Source organism: Pipistrellus hanaki (genome assembly GCF_964339955.1).
Source record: "Pipistrellus hanaki genome assembly, chromosome: 15".
NCBI lineage: Eukaryota > Metazoa > Chordata > Mammalia > Chiroptera > Vespertilionidae > Pipistrellus > Pipistrellus hanaki.
In genome coordinates this window covers 38,093,446-38,113,276 of record NC_140517.1, presented here as the reverse complement: position 1 = coordinate 38,113,276, position 19,831 = coordinate 38,093,446, and the positions used below count along the sequence as shown (strand labels likewise).

Below are 19,831 nucleotides of genomic sequence, written 5' to 3'. Positions count from 1 at the left end.
TGGCTGTCCCCGATCCCGACACCCACCTCACACCACTCAGTCAGGCAGAGACTGTACAGACAAGTTATTTACTTCTTAGAACCTGGGCCTGCTTTGCCCTGGGAGGGGGGAGGCCGGGAGACTGGCCCAGCATGCAACCCCACTTCTGGGGCTGCTCCCTCCCCAGTTCAGCTGGGATCTGGGGCCATAGCATCAGGCCCCTGGGGGCGAAGGTAGAGGGGGGAGAGCAAGGGGGCCTGTGGAGCCACAACGGGACAGACAGAAGCAGGGCTGCGGGGGCAGGGCCATGACCCAGGACATCTGGGTCTGTGGGGCCGTGAAGGCCTCGGCCTGTCTGCTGGGACGGTCTCAGAGCAGGCGACAGGCGTTGCCCATGCTGTCAGCTGAGGTGTCGAGGTCGTGGCTGTAAGAGGAGTCCCAGTCCCTCAGAAAAACAGCCTCCAGCTGGCTCCGCAGGCCATTCTCCCCGCTCACCAGCAGCGAGGTGCCCGCCGTCTGGGTGAAGTAACTGCCAGACCAGTTGGAGGTTCCTACAGGGCAGGGCAGAGTCAGGGCCTGTGGCGGTGGTGCCGGGACCCTCCCACCCGCTGCGGTGCTCGGACACTCACCGATGTAGGCGGTACTTTCGGTCACCATGTACTTGTTGTGGTTGACTCGGGCATATGGGATGTGGGCCTGGGCCTTGTCCACAGGGACCACAAAGAATTTCTGGGGGAGAGGGGAGGATGGAAGCAGTGGGGGGTGTGATGGGTTAGAGGTTCCCCGGAGCAGGGGGTGGGGAGGGAGCAGGTCTGTAGACTGGGGACTCCGTGAAGCCCACAGGCCAGAACAGGCTGGAGGGGTGGCTTTCGGGCCACGCCGGCTGGGAGGGCCCCACTACTTCCCCTGCCCCCATGCCCTCCAGCATGACTCCTAGGGGGCTCCTTAGAACGGTCCCTTAGGTCTCACCTCAGATGTCCCCCTGTCCAGCCAGCCTTCCATGACCCCTCAGGCTGGGCAGCTGTTTCCTCTGGACACTCCCATCCCGCCCTCACCCTCTACCCGCCCCCCGTTCTCCCCCCAAAAACCTGGGCCTCACGCACAGTCTCCCCATCACCCAGGTTCACCCTGGGCTGTTCGGTGAGCTCCACAAGCACTCTGTGCCCAGTGCCGCCCACACGGGGCCCCGGCGAGGGCTGGGCCGTGCTTACCACCTGGATGTCGAAGTGGGTGTGGTTCTTGCGCAGGGCAGCCAGGGAGAGCAGGAAGGCCAGCATGGATGGGTCCGAGTGGCCCCAGCAGCTGACCAGCAGGCGCACCTTGACGCCCCGCTCGTAGGCAGCCCGCCGCAGCCCGTCATCGATGGCCGGCCAGAACCTGGGGGAGGGACGCGGGTGCAGAGGGCGGCTCATCCACCAGCCTCACTCAGCTTCATGGCGCGAGGCCTGGGCCCTGCTTCAGCCCTGAGAGCCCCTGAGCCCTAAGACCACTCATCTCTGACTCCCGGGCCTGCCTCCTAAAATACCACATCCTTTACACCCGATTCCAGCTCCCCTTCCAGCCCCCCAACCCCAGGCTTTCCATCATCATGTCTGCTGCTCCTACTACTTTCTCTGAGCTCCCCAACCCTGCCGCCCCAAACCTGAAAACTCTTAGCCCCATCTGTCCCAGCCATGCTCCCTGCTTCCTTCCTCCAGAAATCCTACACCCCTGCCTTTGGCCTCCAGGCCCCATCTCATCCCGCTCACCCCAATATTCTCATCCTTTTCTCTGGCCCCTCTCCCCGTTACCTCTGTCTCCTCTGCCTCTCCCATCGCCTCACCTCCCTCTGTCCCCTTGCCTCGGCGCCACTGCCTGCTTTCTGGGCCCTTCACTCCCTGGCTCCCTGCCCACCCACCAGCAGTACCTGCGCGGGTGGGAGAACTCCATGGTGGGCAGGTAGTTCATGACTGCGATGTAGATGAAGCTCCGAGCATTGTCCACCACGTCGAGCAGAGCATTCAGGTCTGGGGTGCGGCCACTCGGACACAGCGGTGGGGGCGCACTCTGGGGGCGAGGGGACAGGTAAGACGTGTCATGCCAGGGGTGCCATCACAGCCAGCTTGTCACTAGCCAGGCCCCGCGGTCTCGCTGACTCCGCAGCCTCCATGAAGGGGAAGGAAGACTGTGACATTTCACAGATGAGGAAACTGAGACTTGGCTGAGTCACGCAGCCGATAAGGATTTGAACCAGCTGCCTGGTTCCAGAATTTATGCTCTAACCCAGTGGTTCAAGACAAAAGGTCCCCGATCCACACTAACAGCATCAACTGGTGGGAACTTGTTAGAACTGCAAATTTGTGGGCCTCACTACACATGGCATCCTGAATGAGGGTGCTGAGGGGGAGCCCAGGAATCTGGTGAAATAGTACTCCCAGTGGTGTTCTCTCTCTCCCTCCCTCCCTCCCTCCCCCCCCCCCCTCTCTCTCAATTGATTCAGAGAGGAAGGGAGAGGGAGAGACAGAAACATTAATGATGCGAGAGAATCATTGATCAGCTGCCTCCTGCACGCCCCCTACTGGGGATTGAGCCCGCAACCCAGGCATGTGCCCTTGATCTGAACTGAACGTGGGACCCTTCAGTTCGCAGGCTGATGCTCTGTCCACGGAACCAAACCGCTAGGGCACTCCCCGTGGTTCTGATGCACGCTCAGGTGTGAGGATCTCTGATCTAACCGCTTTCATCCCTGACTCACTCACAGGCCCCATGCCACACCAGGCCCATTACCCAGCTCTCTCCAGCCTCAGGACAGGTGAGCAAACTCAGGTTCTAAGAGGGGGAACCCTCAATCCCCTGTGGGACCCCAGCATCCATACACCTTGTATGGCCCCCCCACAATGACTGGGCTCGGCTAGGTGACTTGTTTGGGGGGACCGAAGGGGAAGAGGTTGGCCACCCCAACTAGTAAAAATATCAATAGCTAAAAAGAGCAGTGCCTTGCCCTGGACAGTGTAGCTCACTTGGTTGGAGATCATCTCATGCACTGAAGGGTCCCAGGTTGATTCTGCTCAAGGGCACATACCTTGGTTGCAGGCTCAATCTCTAGTGTGTAGGAGACAATCAATCAGTGTCTCTCTCACATCGATGTTTCTCTCTGTCTCTGTCTCTCCCTTCCACTCTCTATAAAAAAAAAAAAAAAAAATCAATGAAAAAATATCCTTGTATGAGAATTACCAAAACAAAACAAACCCCACAATAGCAGGGCCTTGTCTAGAGCAGCGTTTTTCAACCACTGTTCCGCAGCACACTAGTATGCCGCGAGATGTTGCCTGGTGTGCCGTAGGTGCAGACAAGACAAGAATTTTATAATTTTTCACTATTTTGTTTACTTAATATTTCATAATAAAGTAATTATAAAATACTTTCTTTGTGTTTATTTGATTCCTACTCAAGAGAATTAGTTTATATATAGTCAATATAGGCACAGAGTTAAATTTTTTAACATTTTCTAATGGTAGTGTGCCTCGTGATTTTTTTCATGAAACAAGTGTGCCTTTGCCCAAAAAAGGTTGAAAAACACTGGTCTAGAGCACTCAGGATCCACCACAGCAACAGCGGGCGCTGTCCAGCAGAACGTTCTGCAGCGCTGGAAATGTCTCTGTACCTGCACTTCCTGCAGGTAGCCGCTGGCTGCATGTGGCCGCTGAGCACTTAGACTGTGGCTAGTGTGACTGAGGAACGGAATTTTCAACTGGACTTAGGGCTAATGGGGAGGTAGAGCCGGTCCATGCAAGCCCTAAGAGGTTGTCAACATTGTCTAGAAGAAACTGAGGCCTCGTGAGGTTGGGAATAGCCCAGGCCCCTGACCAAGTAGAGCGAGCAGGAGTGAGGGCTCGTGGTCCGGACCCCCTCCCACAATCCCTGGGCAGGGCTGGATGGAGGCTGTGTGAGGGCACGTGGCCAGGGTGTGACAGGCCTCTCTTCCTTCAGACTCACCGCCAGGTAGGCCTGAGCACGGGTGCCATTGAGGAAGATATCCATCGGTGTCTTTTGATTGTAGAGGGTGTCATAGGACGGGGGCCAGGTTGGCGGGATGGCGCTGCCCGCCTGGCCCAGGTACCAGTAGGCCTCAAAGATCTTGGTCAGGTCTTTGGCCAGACTGCTGCAGTTGTACATGACCACGCCCAGCTCCTTGACCTGTGGGAGGGGAGTGCTGGGTCAGGGGCAGTGGCTTCATGCCCACAGCAGCCCCTTCCTTCCCATGCCCCTCAAAAACCTCTCTCTCCCTTCTTCTTTTTTTTTTCTTTCTTTTTTTTAAATATATAGTAGGTCCTCAGGTTCTGTTGGAGATTCGTTGCTATGGCACGACGTAACGTGATTTTCACCGTAAGCTGGAACCCACCTACATAAGCACCTGTGTCACTCACATGGAGCACATACCCAGCAGTAATGAAGTGAATCAGTAAAAAAAAATTTGAAAGAAATATAACGATTTCTGACCTTTACTTGTGGTAAATAAATAATAAAAAACATAAAGCCCATATGTACAGATGTCGAAATGATGGAATTCTTTTTTTTAAATAAATGAACGGAAGATGGTGATGTAACCACAAAATGAAGTACATCGAGTCTGATGTAACCCAAGGACTGCCTGTATATTTTTTAATTGACTTCAGAGAGGAAGGGAGTGGGAGAGAGAGACAGAAACACCAATGATGAGAGAGGATCATTGATTGGCTGCCTCCTGCACGCCCCACACTAGGGATTGAGCCCACAACCCAGGCACATGACCTGACCGGGAACCGAACCGTGACCTCCTGGTTCATAGGTCAACCACTGAGCCATGTCGGGTGGGCTCTCTCCCTTCTTTTTGCCCCTTAGATCCACCCCCCGCAGATCTCCATCTAAAGCCCTGGAATGGGCATGAACTTAACTCAAGACTAATATCTTCAGTCAAATTTTTATGAAAATCAATGTCTTCCTAAAGCTCCAGGTTTCCTGAACCTTTGCATATGCTGTCACTTCCACCCTCCGATGAGGGAGTTCCTGCTTATTCCTAGGTTTCAGCTGCTAGTTTCCTCCTCCAGGAAGCCTCCCCTGACTGCCCAGGCGGCTTCAGGCATTCCTCTGGGCTCTCCCGGTCCCTTGGGTTTCCCTCATCACTCTCCCTGGTGGCAAACCCATCTCCCATTGGACTGGGAGGAAAGACGGTAGGGATGTCTCAGCCACAGCTTTATGTTCAGCATCTCCCCAAGGAGTTGGTGAGATTAGAGGCTGAGCAAATGATCATCTCTGAGCTATACCCTCTATCCTGCCTTGTGCTGGTTCCTACAGATCCTCCAGTTATCAGTTAGCTATTGCTCCTTTGAGAGCCTTTCTGATACCCCAGCGTGGGGCCCCCTTCCTGGCTCGGACCTCTCTGCTTGTGCTTCCCCCACCCCAGCCTTGACTCCTCTGGGCTGACACCGCCTGGTGACTGGCCTGTCTCTGCACTGGGCTGGGCGTTCGGAGAGGTCCATCTGCTTCCTCCGTTTTCCCAGCATTACCCAGAACAGAGCTGGGCCTAGAGGAGGCTCCCAGAGAATGGATGATGAAGCCCAGAGGGGTGGGCTGGGCCTTGAATGCCCCGCAGAGGGCCTGGCCGCTGTCACTGGGACCAGAGGAAGCCCCAGCTTCCGTGCCAAGTGGAGGGCAGCAGAGGGCTGGATGTGGGGGCTTTCCTGGTAGAAAGTGGGAAGGAAGCCATTGAGGACTGAAGAGAGAACTCTGGGGTTGAAGAGGGGTGTAGCTGGAGGCTGGCCCCTGTGGAGCAGGAAGTGGCCTGGAAAGGGGGTGGGCAGGGAGCAGGCAGACCTGGGTGAGGGAGCGCCAGTCCATGTTGGCACTGCCGAGGTAGAAGTGGGTCTGGTCCACCACCCAGAACTTGGTGTGCAGGACGCCGTGGGTCAGCTTCTGCATGTCCACCACGCGGACCTGGGCACCTGCAGCCGACAGGGGTGGCGGTCAGGGGCCGATTGGACAGCCCAGCCCAGCCCAGCCCAGCCCAGCCCCAATGCCCCGCTCACCGCTCTGCTGCAGGGCCTGCAGGTCCGCCTGAGGCTGGGCCGCGCTGGGCTTGCTCACAGCAATGCGAACCTTCACACCTCGGGGTGCCAGGGTCTGGAGCTGCCGGAGGACCTCCTCACCCTTGGGAAGGGGGTACAGGGTCAGGGGGGAGAGAGCCTCTGAGGGGCTGGTCCAGCCAGCTCCCCAACCCCACACAGCACCCCCATGGGGTTTTGTTTGTTTTTTAAAAAATATTTTTACTGATTTTCTTACAGAGGAAAGGAGAGGGATGGAGTTAGAAACATCAATGAGAGAGAAACATCAATCAGCTGCCTCCTGCACCCCCCCTCCCCATGGGGATGTGCCCACAACCAAGGTACATGCCCTTGACCAGAATCAAACCTGGGACCCTTGAGTCTGCAGGCCGACGCTCTATCCACTGAGACAAACCAGTTAGGGCCCACGGGTTGTTTTGATACTGGGCTTCCAGATAAGATCAGGAGTGAGTGGCTTTTATTAGCCTGTGTGCCTAGGGATGGCTTTACAGGTTAAAATGGTAAATCTTTTTTTTTTTTTTTTTAAATATATTTTATTGATTTTTTACAGAGAGGAAGGGAGAGAGGGATAGAGAGCTAGAAACATCGATGAAAGAGAAACATTGACCAGCTGCCTCCTTCACACCCCCCAATAGGGATGTGCCCGCAACCAATGTACATGCCCTTGACCGGAATCGAACTCGGGACCTTTCAGTCCCCAAGCGGATGCTCTATCCACTGAGCCAAACCGGTTTCGACTAAGATGGTAAAATCTTTATCTGTTTTAATAACTGGCCGCTCTGAGCTTCGTCAGGGCCTCCCTGCCTCTCCTGTGCCATTCCAGGGACCTTCCCAAGATCCCACCTTGGAAGTGTCAATGCCTGGTGCCACCAGGGCCTCCAGGCACTTTACAGGACACTGAGGGTTTGGCTTGGGCTGGGGGTCTGGGAAGGTACAGGTGAGGCTTGGTGATGCCAATAGCAGTAACAGTAACAGCCCATGATTCCCTCGATCCTACTGTGAGAGGGGCCTGCTCTAAGCCCTTCACGATGAACTCACTGATTCTCACCTCTCTCACCGAGGAGGCGAGTCTGGGTCACACCCCCGCGGGGCCGTGAGGAAGGGCCGGAGGACTCAGGGCAGAAGCGGGACTTGAACCCAGACTGCCTGCCTCCTTGGCCTGTGCTTGTGCTTTGAACCACTCCAGTGGGAGCAGCAAGGAGTGCGAGTACCTATCATTTCTAACGTTTGTCATTTTTTTCGGGTGCCCCCCCAGGGTAAATGCATTTAAGCCCATTCCTCACAGAAAGAGGCGGCAGGAGGAGAAAAAACAGGGAAATGTCTGCATTTTTCAATGAAGGGGTGACCCCCCTAGACTGTTCCTCCCCAGACCTTGAAGCTTTATGGTTTTTAGGTTTGTCTGCAGACCATAACAAGAATCTAATAACAACAAATGCTTATAAAGGGCTCACTGTGTCCGGCACAATGCTATAGTTTGCATGGCTTGGCCCGTTGCATCCTCCTGAGGGGTGGGCGTTACACACTGGCCCCATTCCACAGATGGGGAAATAAGCTGAGAGCGGAGGTGACCTGCCCAAGGGAAGTGGCAACCGGCTAGAGGCTGGGCTGTTCCTCTCTCGGCTCTTCCATTTCTCGGTGTGACAGGGTCGGGGCAGCTGTGAGTAAGTGACATCTGCCAGCCTAATGCCTGGTAACAAACCACACCCGACATTCAAAGGCGACCAACGCCCGGTCCAGAGGGCCAGGCGAAGACAGCCACTTCCAAACACCCGTGTCCAACCCGTTGAATGAGACATGCCTGCCTGTGTCCTGGGCTGCAGGGAAACCCCTTTCACCCCATTTCTAACGCCTCCCACCAGGGCGCGGTGGCCAGGTACCTGCTGGGCAGAGGGCTCCTGAGAGTGGGTGTCATTGCTGGTGAGGGTCCAGTAGAAGGAGGCGACGTCCAGGCTGCTGTGGGCCCCGGCGAGCAGGCCCAGCCAGGCCTGGCTGGTGGAGGGGTTGCTCACGGAGGCCCCAGGGAAGTCCAGGCCCTCGGGGATGCTCTCCACCAGCACTGCTCTGCAGGACGGGGAGGGGAGTTGGGATCAGGCATAGCTGACCACCCGCTCACCAGTCTGCCCGCCCGCACAGGATGTGCTTGTAGTCGATTCTCTGAATGCATGCATTTGTCTGCCTAGAGGTGTGAAAGGAAGGTGTGGATGTGGATGTCCGTGTGAATGTGGACAGATGATGCAGTGCATGTCTGTGTGTGCCTGTCTCTTCGCACACCTGGACAGAAGATGATGCTGTGGCTGCCAAGGGAACAGTGTCAGGGGATGGGGTGGGCATGCAGGGAAGAACCTGTGACGGTGCACTTGGGAGTCTACAATCACCTCCCAGTCACCGGCACTGGGTGATGCCGGCCCTTCCTGGTGTGTCTGAGTGTCCCTGGCTTGTCAGGGCCTCTCCCTGCACCTCCCAGGCTCTCTGTTTCCCCACTTACTCGCAGTGGTCAAAGGAGGGTCCTGGGGACTGGTTGTCTCCAAAGAGATGAAAGTTGCCGTATCCCCATAAGAGCTGAATCAGCACAGCGATGAAACCCACAAGCGCCAGGATGAGGACCACCACGCCACAGCGGGCTCTCTGTGAGAAGAGGGGGTCAGCCAGCCCAGGGCACAGCCCAGGGGGCACAGCCCAGCCCACGCCCGAGACAGACCAAGGGTGGCAGTGGGCTCCTACCTTCTCGGCAGCCTTCAAGGCCTCGAACTTATTCAGGCGCAGCCCGCTGGCGGGCTCCTCAGCCAAGAACTTCAGCTGGGGAACAACAAGGATGGTTTGGGGTGACATGGGAGCCCCTACTCTCCCCGGTGCCCAGTTCCTCCCCACTGGGGCCCCATCCACCTACCTCCTGATACATCACTTTATGCTTCATCTTGCAGGCAGCCAGCGGCACGCAGAGCGCGGTAGGAAAGGGGGTGTAGCAGGGTCTCCAAACTGGGGGAACAAAAGCTGGCACTGTGAGGGGTGTCCTGGGCTTTTGGAAGACACCACAGAGGGCTGATCACTGTGGGGGTCACGGGATCCACTGGGTTTCTGCCGATGATCACGGGGGTCACTGGCACGGAGCCGGCCAGCCCCAAAGGAGGAAGCAGACCTTTGGTCAGCAGGGATTTCGAAATCTCTCAAGCTCTAACGCCTCTAGCTTTCTTCCCAACTATATGCGGCAGCCGCCCATTCAGTGTCCATTCTGCAACCCACTAGCTCCTTCTCTGAGCTCTAATCTCCACATTCCCAAAGAGACAGCCTGGGACGGGGTCAGCTCGGCGGAGCCCCACACCTTTGTGCCTGGCTCTCCGGCCCCGGGAGCATCTTCCAGGTGGCTCCTCGGTTCTGACCCTCAGGTGCCCACCAGCCCGCGAGCCCAGGGCCATCCCGGGTCTCCCGCCAGCTCCCAGCCCACCCCCAGCCCTCCTCCCCTCTCCTACCCGAGGGGCCTCGGCTTTGGTCTGCGAGCCGCAGCTGCTTACTCCGCGGGGGCCCCAGCTTCTGCCCCGACTGGCTGAACAGGGGCGAGGGAAGGCGGGGCCGGACCGCGGAGGCCCCGCCCACTGCAGCAGGGAGTCTGCGCAGGGCCTGGGGGCCGGCCCCCAGGTACGGTTCCGCCTGCCTGGCGGCGGGGGGGGGGGGGGGGGGGGGGGGGGGGGGGGGGGGAAGAGAATACGGAGCTGGGGGATGTCTTTGCAGCACCCGACCCCAGAGCCCGCGTACTAGGTAGGGAAGCCACAGGTAAAGAAAGGGGCCCCGGTCCCCCAGGGCGGCGGGGCTGGGCACAGCCTCCTGCCTACAGCCAGGCAGTTTGCTGGGGGGTGAGGGGGGGGAAGCAAGGGATGCTTCTCCCCCTGTCTCTACAATCGATGAGAAATACTCTCGGGTGAGAATTTAAAAAAAGAAAAAAAAAGACACCCCCCCCCCCCATCTTTCCTCGTGTACAGACCTTGTGAGGTTTTGTACCACAGGCATACATTGCCTAATCAAACATAAACACATAAGTTAATGTTTTACACATTTTTAAAAAATATATTTTATTGATTTTTTACAGAGAGGAAGGGAGAGAGATAGAGAGCTAGAAAAATCGACGAGAAACACTGACCAGCTGCCTCTTGCACACCCCCCACGGGGAATGTGCCCGCAACCAATGTGCATGCCCCTGACCGGAATCGAACCTGGGACCTTTCAGTCCGCAGACCGACGCTCTACCACTGAGCCAAACCGGCATAAGTTAATGTTTTAAAAACAGAAAATTGAGACGTCAAAGTGGGGTAACAGCCCACGCTCTGGATGGGAAGACCAGGGTGGGTTTTCTGTTGGAGTCTATTTTACTTGATTTATCATTTTTTAAAAAAAGCCAACTATAGGGATTCTTTTAAAAATAGTTTCTGAATCTCAGTCCCTTATCTCCCAAAGAGGATTAATGAAGATATAAATTGGAGAAGCCTTCCCCAGCCACTTCTGTCAATGAAAGGGACAGGACCCCCTCCCCCAGGCAGGCAGGAAGTTGAGAGAGAAGTGTAGAAAAGTATATTTTTGAGAGAAGAGCGTCAGAAGTGGTCGCCTTGAGAGTGGGACTTGGGGGTGGGCGAGAACTGCGTTTTTGGTGTGTTTCTATTTTCAGGATCCCAGGTTGGGGAAGGTAAAGCTCAGCTAGACACATCCTCTCGTTGCAGGGAGACAAATGTTGTAAGAAATGGCAACAGGCCAAGGTTATCTGGGATCACCAGAAGAAGGCACAGGGAGATAACAGTCTTAGAGGTGGCTGGTAGCCGGTTTCAGGGTGGGGAAGGAGGTATGGGGCAGGATACAACTTTTGCCTTTTATTTTTTTGTTAACTCTCACCTGAGGATATTTTTTCCATTGTTTTTTCAGAGAGAGGGGAAGGGGGGGAGGGAGTGGGAAGAGAGAGAAACGTTGATGTGAGAGACACATGGACTGGTTGCCTCTTGCATGCCCCCACCAAGGGCTGGAAGCGAACTCACCAACCAAGTAGGTGCCCTTGACCCTGAACCTGAACCCGTGACCTGACACTCTAACCACTGAGCACACCAGCTAGGACATGCCTTTTATTTATTTGCAAAGGCCTTGGTGAGAAATGTTGTATTAAGATTAAGGGGTTGGAACAGCAGATGTGATATTAGGAAAGGTGAGGTGAACAAGAGCAAAACTGAGGGAGCAGTGAGGCTTGGAGAGTGAGGGATAGGACTGAACACACTGAGCCTAGGGATGCCTCTAGTAAACCCCAAATGGGAAGAAAACAGAGGGAGTGCACTGAAATGGTAGCGACCTTTTGGCTTTCAGATTCTATAGTGATCACAGGGACTGGAATGAGGGGCTTAATGGTAACTTCTGTTGAACTTTCATCAAAGCTAAACACTAGTACTGGTGAGGTGGGGCCAGGTATCCGATTCATATATGAGCCTCCACACTTATGTGACTGTATGACCTTGAAAAATGACAATACAACTGTGCCTTAGTTTCTCCATCTGCAAAATGGGCATGGCAACAATAGCATTTGCTTTTCATAAAGTTCTTCATGAAATTTACAGATATTTATTGAGTATCTGTGTACTTGGTATTGTTTTAGGCACTGGGGATAATGCTGTGAACAAAACAGAACTGAGGAAAGACAAACAGCAAAGCAAGTAAATTACATGTAAATTATAGTAATAAGTACTATAGAGAGTCATGGAGGAGTGAGAGGGGTAAGGGTGGGGTTGGGGTTGTTTGAAATTTTAATTAAAGTCAGGGGAGGCCTCTCAGGGAAGGGGAACCTAAGAAAAAAACTTGAAGGAGGGGAGGGAAGGAGCTACCTGGACTTCCTTAGGGCAGTGTTCCAAACAGAAGGAGGCCAGTGCGTCTTTAGCACAGGAGGCGCGCAGCAGAGACAGAGGGGATGGGCCTGGGAGGGGACAGGAGCTGATCATACAGGGTGACCTGGACCATGGTAAGGACAGGGCCTGGGCAGAGGAGGGTTCTGCCTTTGGTGATGTGGTGGGCTGAATTGTGGCCTCAAAAAAGATTTATCTGATGTGGGCATTACCCCTGGAACTTGTGTGAGTGTGACACTCAGAAAAAGGGTCCTTACAGAGAACAGACTGATGGGTGCCAGAGGGGAGATGAAAAAGGTGAAGGGATTATGATGTTTCTATCTCTCTCTGAAATTGGGCTCTGGCCAATGTGTCTAACTGATTAGCGTCAGCCTGTGCACAGAAGTGTCTCTCACATCGGTGTCTCTCTCTCCCTCTCCCTACCTTCCACTCTCTAAAAATCAATGGGAGAAATGTCCTCCAGTGAGGATTAGCAAACAAACAAAAAGAAGTACAAATTGGTAGTAACAGAACAGTCACAGGGATGTAAAGAACAGCATAGGAAACACAGTCAGTAATATTGTAATAACTATGCATGATGCCAGGGGGGTACTGGGAATATCAGGGGAACACTTGATGAAGTATATGGTTGTATATGGTTGTACACCTGAAACTAACACAAAATAATACTAAATGTAAACTAATTGAAAAGTAAAACTTAAAAGAGAAAAAAAAAGTCTTTGCAGAGCTAATCTAATTAAGGATTATCTGGGTAGGCCCTAAATCGAAGGACAGGTGTCTCGGAGACAGACGAATTTGGAGTGACGCAGCCGTAAACCCAGATATGCCTGAGCCCCCAGATTCTGGGAGAGCCAGGGAACAGAGCCTGGGGAGGGCGGCATGCCCTCGCCAACACCTTCATCTTGAAGTTCTCGCCTCCAGAAATGTGAGAAGAAACTTCTGTCGTTTTAAACCACAGCCATGCAACTGGTGTGGTGTGCAGGTGCCCCTGGCTGTGTGGTGAACAGACTGGGGGAGGGGGCACAGGGGCTGGAGCAGGGAGACGGGATGGGGACAGCCCCTGGGAGGAGACTGGATGGAGTCTGGCTATAGTATAAAGGTGGAGCTGATGGGACCTCTAATCCAATTGGATGCAGAATCCAGGTAAAGGATGGAGTTGAGGATGGCTCCAGGGGTTAAGGCTTGAGCTGAGCTATGAAAGGTTGAGGAGGAGCAAATTTGAGGGAAAAAGCAGGAATAAAGAAAAAATGAATGGCCCTAGCTGGTTTGGCTCAGTGGACAGAGCGTCAGCCTGTGGACTGAAGGGTCCCATGTTCGATTCCAGTCTAGGGCACATGCCTCGGTTGCGGGCTCAATCCCCAGTGGGGGGCATACAGAAGGCAGCCAATCAATGATTCTCTCTGATCATTGATGTTTCTATCTCTCTCTCTGAAATCAATAAAAAATATATTTAAAAAAAATCTATCCAGGTGGGTCCTTCAAACTAAAGGACTAATACATATCAAGTGCACAGAATGGGCACGTAAGAGGTTCTGATTAAATGTGGCGTGTCAAGGCTAACAGCCACAAAAAGAAAATAAAAAAGGCATCATTACTACCCCGAACCCCAGCATGGTGGTTGCCGTTCAGTTGCTATTTAATTTTTGAAATGCACATAGGACGTCTATGGAAATTAAAATATGAGGCTCAGGCTCCTAGCTGGAGTGCCCCCCCCCCCCACTCTAGTCTTCAGAAAAGGACTGAGTTCAGCTGGAGAAGTAGCCGGCGCTCCCACCCCAGACCCAGGGGGACAGGCAGGATGAAGCCGAAGGGCTGGAGCAGCAGGGCCACGGAGCCAGGCTGGCAGGTGCTGGCGTTGTCCTCAGCCGGTCTCCTGTGGCCCCAGGTTCCTAAAGCCCCCACAGGGGGTGGGGTGGGGGGCTCCAGTGCAATGACCAGGCTGGTCCTTATACTCTCCTTCCTTGCACCTCTGTCAGCAAGCGTCCCCCCTCCAGCCCATGGGTATCCTGTCCCCTGACCTGTGCCCTCCCTGCTTGTGACACCACAGATCGCAGGAAAGGAGGAAGCAAAACCCACAAGGCTTTTCAGACGCGTTAATCCAGCTCCGAGAACACTCCACTGGGTGGGCTGGGGAAAGAGATCTGATCCCTCCCTCACAGCTTTGGATTGGAGAGTCCAGGGTTCAAATCCCGCACGGTCACTTTCTTCGGGAGTCACCTCAGGCATGGGACCTTCCTTTTCTGAGCCCTGCTGGCCTCATCTATAAAATGGGATCATTCAGTTTAGACACTGTCTGGAGTACAGTGGCTGGTGGATCTCTACGTCCCAGAGCCTGGCATCCAGGCCTCAGCTCCCTTCTCTGAGCCTCACTTTCATTCCCAGACAGCGGGCAACTTGGATACCAACCGCACACTTGCTGGGAAGTCAGTGGATCCATCCGCGGCAGGCAGGCATCACAGAACCTCCCGACACAGCGGCTGTGAGGTCTGTATGTCCCCTACTTGATCACAGGTGATCTGTGTGTCCCCCGAAACACCAAGACTGGGCCTGGTTTGTTCATCTGCCCTACCCCTTGCAGTGCCAGCATACGTACACTCAAGAAATGTCTGTTAAAAACAGGAGCAATGGAATAGAATGGACATCTCTGAGAAGAGATTTTCTTACCTGTCCCTCTAGAGTCCAGTGACCCGTGTTTGACACAGTGATAACCAGCTTGTGTTCTCAGCCCGGAACAGACGGAGTAGGAGCAGGTCACGGCATCTCAACCTGACAGTAGAATTCAAGGTTGATTCAAGTCGTCTGAGTGCAAAGGAGGGTGGGGGCCACGTCGCTGCTGAGGCCCCGGACAGGCCACACCCCAGGAAGCACCCACAAACCCGTGGACCCTCCATGTGGCTCAAACGGAAATGTTCTCGGGTTTAAAGGAGCCAATTTTCCCTTGATCACACTTAATCAATTGTCTGTGATTAAGTCTACAGAAAACAAAACAGAGCATTGGTTTTGTAAACTTTTTTGTTTTAGTTTTAGCAGAACTTTTATTTCCAAAGTCTCCTCCCTAGAAGGTACCCGATCTGAAAAACAAACAGGTGAAAATAAAACCCTTCATGAATGGTGAATACTTCTGATTTGGAACTCAAAAATCTAAGCTGTCCCATCCCTGCTCAAAACCCCTCTGTGGGCCCCACTGCCTTCAGGACAAAGTGCCATGTCCTCTAGGGACACCACCATTGCAGACTCCGGTGCCCTTTCTGACACCAAAGCCAGCTCCAACTCTCACCTCTTCCCTGAACTCAGCTCTGCAAGTCTCATGCCTTCTAGACACCTCCCTCAAGGTGTCCCCAGCCCCCTTACACCCACTATGTCCCCAACTCCCCTAAGCATCTCCCAAACCTGCTCCTTCTCCGGGTCCCCATTCTAAGGACAGCCGTCCTACCCACCCTTCAGGTCTCAGCCTGTGTGCCAGCTTCTCCAGAAACCCTTCCCTGACTCTGGGGAGTCCTGGCTTCATCCTAGACGCCCCCCCCCCCCAATGTGTCCACGTGGCCTCCTGAGGGTCTCTCCCACCCTCTCCCCCTTTTCTCTCCCAGTTTTAACCTGGCCACCTCCTTTCCAGCCTTCACTCAACCCTTCTAACCCCCCTCCGAGTTTGACTTGTCTTCCATCCCCGCTCAAAAGCTCTCCGTGGGCCCCCAGTGTCCTCACTGTGGACCCGAGTCCGAACGATCTTCCCTCTAACTTACCCTCGCCATCCTTGGTGACCCAGCCACTTTTAATGTCTTTCGGTTCCTTGAACTGAAACCACGTTTACCACCAACCCTCCCACAGCTTCTCCTTTCATCTTGCTCACTCCTATCAACTCCAGTACCATCTATCCAGGAAGCCCTCCCTCACCCCTAGTGGGTTCAGGTGCCCCTTTTGGGCTCTGACAGTCCCCGAGGTTCTCCATCCTAGCCCTGACCCTCTGGGCTGCCACTGCCTGGTGTCGGAGCTGTTTCTCCCCTTGGACTGTGACACCGATGAGGGCAGAGCGAGGCTGTCTCAGTCACGTCTGTGTCCCCATGACCACCAACACAGGGACAGTACATGGCAGGTGCCCAGGGGCCAGTTCTCATCAAGGTCAGTGGTCGGCAAACCGTGGCTCCCCAGCCACATGCGGCTCTTTGGCCCCTTGAGGGTGGCTCTTCCACAAAATACCACGTGTGGGAGTGCACATACTGTGCGACTGAAACTTCGAGGCCCAAGTGCAGAATTTGGTTTTCGGCCGGGGCAAGTCTTTGTTGAAGTGGTTCTACCACCGGGCCACACTCAAGGGGCCAAAGAGCCACATGTGGCTCCTGAGTCGCAGTTTGCCGACCACTGATCTAGGTATTCAACTTGTATTTATTCAGTGACTACCCGCTGACAAGCCCTGCCTGGAAATTGAAGATGCAGCATAGAAGAGAAACAAAATCCCTGGTAAAGGTGGCATTTGGGGGAGCGGGGAGTGAGACAATAGGTCAGTGAGTGACACATAGAACGTGTCTTGAAGAAAAAGAAAGCAGGGAGGAGAATGGTGGCATTACAACAGAAAATGGTGGGTATCTGAATTCAAAAATAACACAACATGTCTGGTGAAAAGCATTATCATCCCTGTTTTTCAGATGCGGGGAAGGCTCAGGGAAATTACTCCCTACGCTGCAGTGTCAGCTTGCTGGCCGAATTTGAACAGAGCTCAGTTCTGCTCCAGGATACACTGCGAGACGGCCTCAGGCACAGAGAAACAGCGCCTGGGAGGGAGGCCTGCGCCTGTGAAAGTGCAGGATGTGGGGCTAGAAGGGACACAACCAGGAAACAGTGGAGCCAGGATTTGAACTCAGTCTGCCTCAGGCCCATGGGGCCGACAGGTGCCTCTCCTGCTGTTGATGACCTGCAGTTCAGTAGATGCCTGTCCCTCCTCTCTCCCCAACAGCAAATGAACCCAGAGGTGGCTTTGGCCCTTCAAAAACTACCAATATCCCTCCCCCTCCCGATCCTTGAGAGGGCCTTGAGAAGCTTCTTCCATTCGAAAGGCATGCTGCTATGAGTGCAGCTTTAAGAAGAGGACTCTGGCGCTCCTTCCAACCAGGCTGATCTTGCCAATCCATCCTGGTACTTGGCTGCTGCTTTGGGTCACATCATGTCACATCAAATGGTGTCTCTCTCCTCCGCCAAATCCTCCAGTGGCCCCCGCCCACCTCACTCAGAGCCATACTGATGGCTCTTAGCGCTCCACTGACCTCATCTCCAGCCCTCGCCTCCCTCACTGGCCTCCTTGCTACCCCTTAAATACTCCATGTTCTCCCTCAGGGCCTTGGTGTTTGCTGTTCTCTCTGTCTGAAAGGACAGCCACGCCACTCTCCCTTAATTCGGGTCTTTGTTCAAACATCACATCAGAAAACCTTTTCTGACCACTTTATTTAAAACTACAGCCTTGCCGAAGCCGGTTTGGCTCAGCGGTAGAGCGTCGGTCTGCGGACTGAAAGGTCCCAGGTTCGATTCCGGTCAAGGGCATGTACACTGGTTGGGGGCACATCCCCGGTAGGAGGTGTGCAAGAGGTAGCTGGTTGATGTTTCTCTCTCATCAACGTTTCTAGCTTTCTATCTCTCTCCCTTCCTTTCTGTGAAAAATCAATAAAATATATATATTAAAAAAATAAAAAATAAAAAAATAAAACTACAGCCTTTATCGTGCAGTTCCACCCCCTCCTAAAACACGGTACAATCTCCTTACCTGTTGTCTGATTGTCTCTTTTCCCTGCTAGATTGTACACTCCATGGGGCAGAGATCTCTGGGTTCGTTCACTGATGTGTGCGCAGTGCCTAGGCCAGGGCTGGCCATTAGAACATGCTTTCTAGATAGTTGCTGAGTGAATAACTTGTGTTTTCATTTCCGTGTTTCAGGAATGAAACTGAGGCACAGCACATTAAGCTTTCTGCCCAGATCGTGCAACTATTTAAGTACGAAATGCTAGACTCGCCTGACTGGCATGGCTCAGTGGTGGAGCGCCAACCTATGAATCAGGAGGTCTCACAATTTGATTCCCCGTCAGGGCACATGCCCTAGGTTTGGGGCTCAATCCTCAGTGGGGGGCATAGAAGAGGCAGCAGATCAATGATTCTCCCTCACCATTGATGTTTCTATCTCTCTTTCCCTCTCCCTTCCTCTCTAAAAATAAATAAATTATATAATATGTAATATTTTATATATATATCCCTGACTGGTTTGGCTCAGGGGATATAGAGTTGGCCTGCAGACTGAAGGGTCCCAGGTTCGATTCCAGTCAAGGGCATGTACCTTGGTTGCAGGCACATCCCCGATAGGGGGTGTGCAGGAGGCAGCTGATCGATGTTTTTCTCTCATGGATGTTTCTAATTCTCTATCCCTCTCCTTTCCTCTCTGTAAAAAATCAATAAAATATATTTTAAAAAATAAAAAATAAATGCTAGAATGAAGATTGGAACCAGGTGTTTCAGACCCAGGGACACACTGTGGCCACTGTCCGCCACTGCCTCACGCAGGCCCGCTGACTGAATAAAATCCTTACCATTCCACCTGGGGACTCGGTTGCTGACGCTTGACTGAGGTGTGGTGGGACCTGCCTCAACTCTCTGTCCCTCGATTCTAGAAGTCAAGGGAGGTCTAGGTCTAAGCTACCTATAGTCTCCCCCCACCACGCCCTCCTCAACTCACACCACTGTACCAGCTAAATGCTCGAATTTTGGGGGGTACAGATCACTCAATCCAACAAAGTAAAGAGATAAGGATTAACTATATACGTGAGCAAGATTCGTGATGTCTGATGGGCCACCCCCTCAAGTGTGGTGCTGTGGCGGATGTGAGGACCATGTAGAAATTGTGATGTGGGTGGCTGCCATGGTAGATGGTATCATGCATGGTATAGGGTGTGTGACTGACACCATAGCAATGAAGAAGTGGGGGCAGGGAGAGAGCAACAATGAGGAGGTGAAGGTGATTGGACCAGGGTGAGAGTGACATGGTTACTAACAGCATTAGCCCAAATTGCCATGTCAAACTGGACATAACACAAGAATGAACTGGCAGAATCCTCCCAATCACCCCGATGTAGGTGTCCTGTGTGCATTTCATAGACGAGGAAGCTTGAGTGATTGGTAGCCAAGGTTCCCCAGAAGTTTGGTGGTGGAGCTGGATTCTGGCTCTCCCCCGCATGGTGGTGAGTGTGTGACGTGGGCAAATGCTGGAGACGGGTGGGAAGGAACCCTGTAAGGCAGGCGGCTCCTTAGGGGGAAAATCAGAAGCATGAGGCATGGACGGTGACAGCTAGAGGAGCAAACGTGACATGGGAGAGATGGTGACACAGGGGCGAGCATAACATGAACGCGATTTAAAGTGAGGGTGACAGAAGGCGTGCGCAGGTGACACGGGAATATGAGTTTATGAGAAATGAAGATTTCTTATCAATAGTGCCAGTGACACAAGAAGCCAATGGCGACTACAAGGGGCAATTGTGAGCTATGGTGGCAATGGGCGCTTAAAGGGGACAACAGCGACAGAAGGAAGGTGACAGCGACAGAGGCGGAATGGTGACCATTTAAGCGGGAGGATGGCGATATAGAGGGACCGAGAACAACATAAGTAGAGACGCATTACCGACAGAGGTAACAACACAAGGAGGGCAGCGGAAGCGCCCCGCCCCCAGATCGCACAGTACCTGCACTGCCCGGCTCCCACGCCAGGGCCCAGCCGGGCACGAACCCGCGGGGTTGGAGCTGGGCCCCACCACCCCCGCTGTGCGCAGGCGCACTCTGGCTGGAATGCGGCCTCGCCCGCGCGTTTCTGATTGGACGCGCCCCTCTTCAGTGCAGAGCCCAGGGAAGTGCCGGGGAGACCGTGAATGACCACGTGACGGC

General features: G+C 53.8%; 1 protein-coding gene across 2 annotated transcripts; it reads right to left on the bottom strand.

The window, feature by feature from the left end:
• Positions 1-54: 54 nt before the first annotated feature.
• PLD3 (phospholipase D family member 3) lies at positions 55-19,777 on the bottom strand. 2 transcript variants are annotated; one of them, XM_084860957.1, is made up of 13 exons: positions 19,633-19,777; positions 14,588-14,689; positions 8,947-9,035; positions 8,781-8,855; positions 8,545-8,684; positions 7,937-8,120; positions 6,024-6,144; positions 5,812-5,939; positions 3,955-4,155; positions 1,886-2,025; positions 1,191-1,356; positions 609-708; positions 55-530 (listed from the first exon to the last, which is right to left on the bottom strand). In XM_084860957.1, the coding sequence occupies exons 3-13, from the start codon at positions 8,971-8,973 to the stop codon at positions 349-351; spliced, it is 1,464 nt and encodes a 487-aa protein (XP_084717083.1). In that variant the 5' UTR covers positions 8,974-9,035; positions 14,588-14,689; positions 19,633-19,777; the 3' UTR covers positions 55-348. The 2 variants fall into 2 exon arrangements, with proteins under 2 accessions (XP_084717083.1, XP_084717084.1); XM_084860958.1 differs by lacking the exons at positions 14,588-14,689; positions 19,633-19,777 and adding an exon at positions 9,527-9,654.
• Between the last annotated feature and the right edge of the window lie 54 nt (positions 19,778-19,831).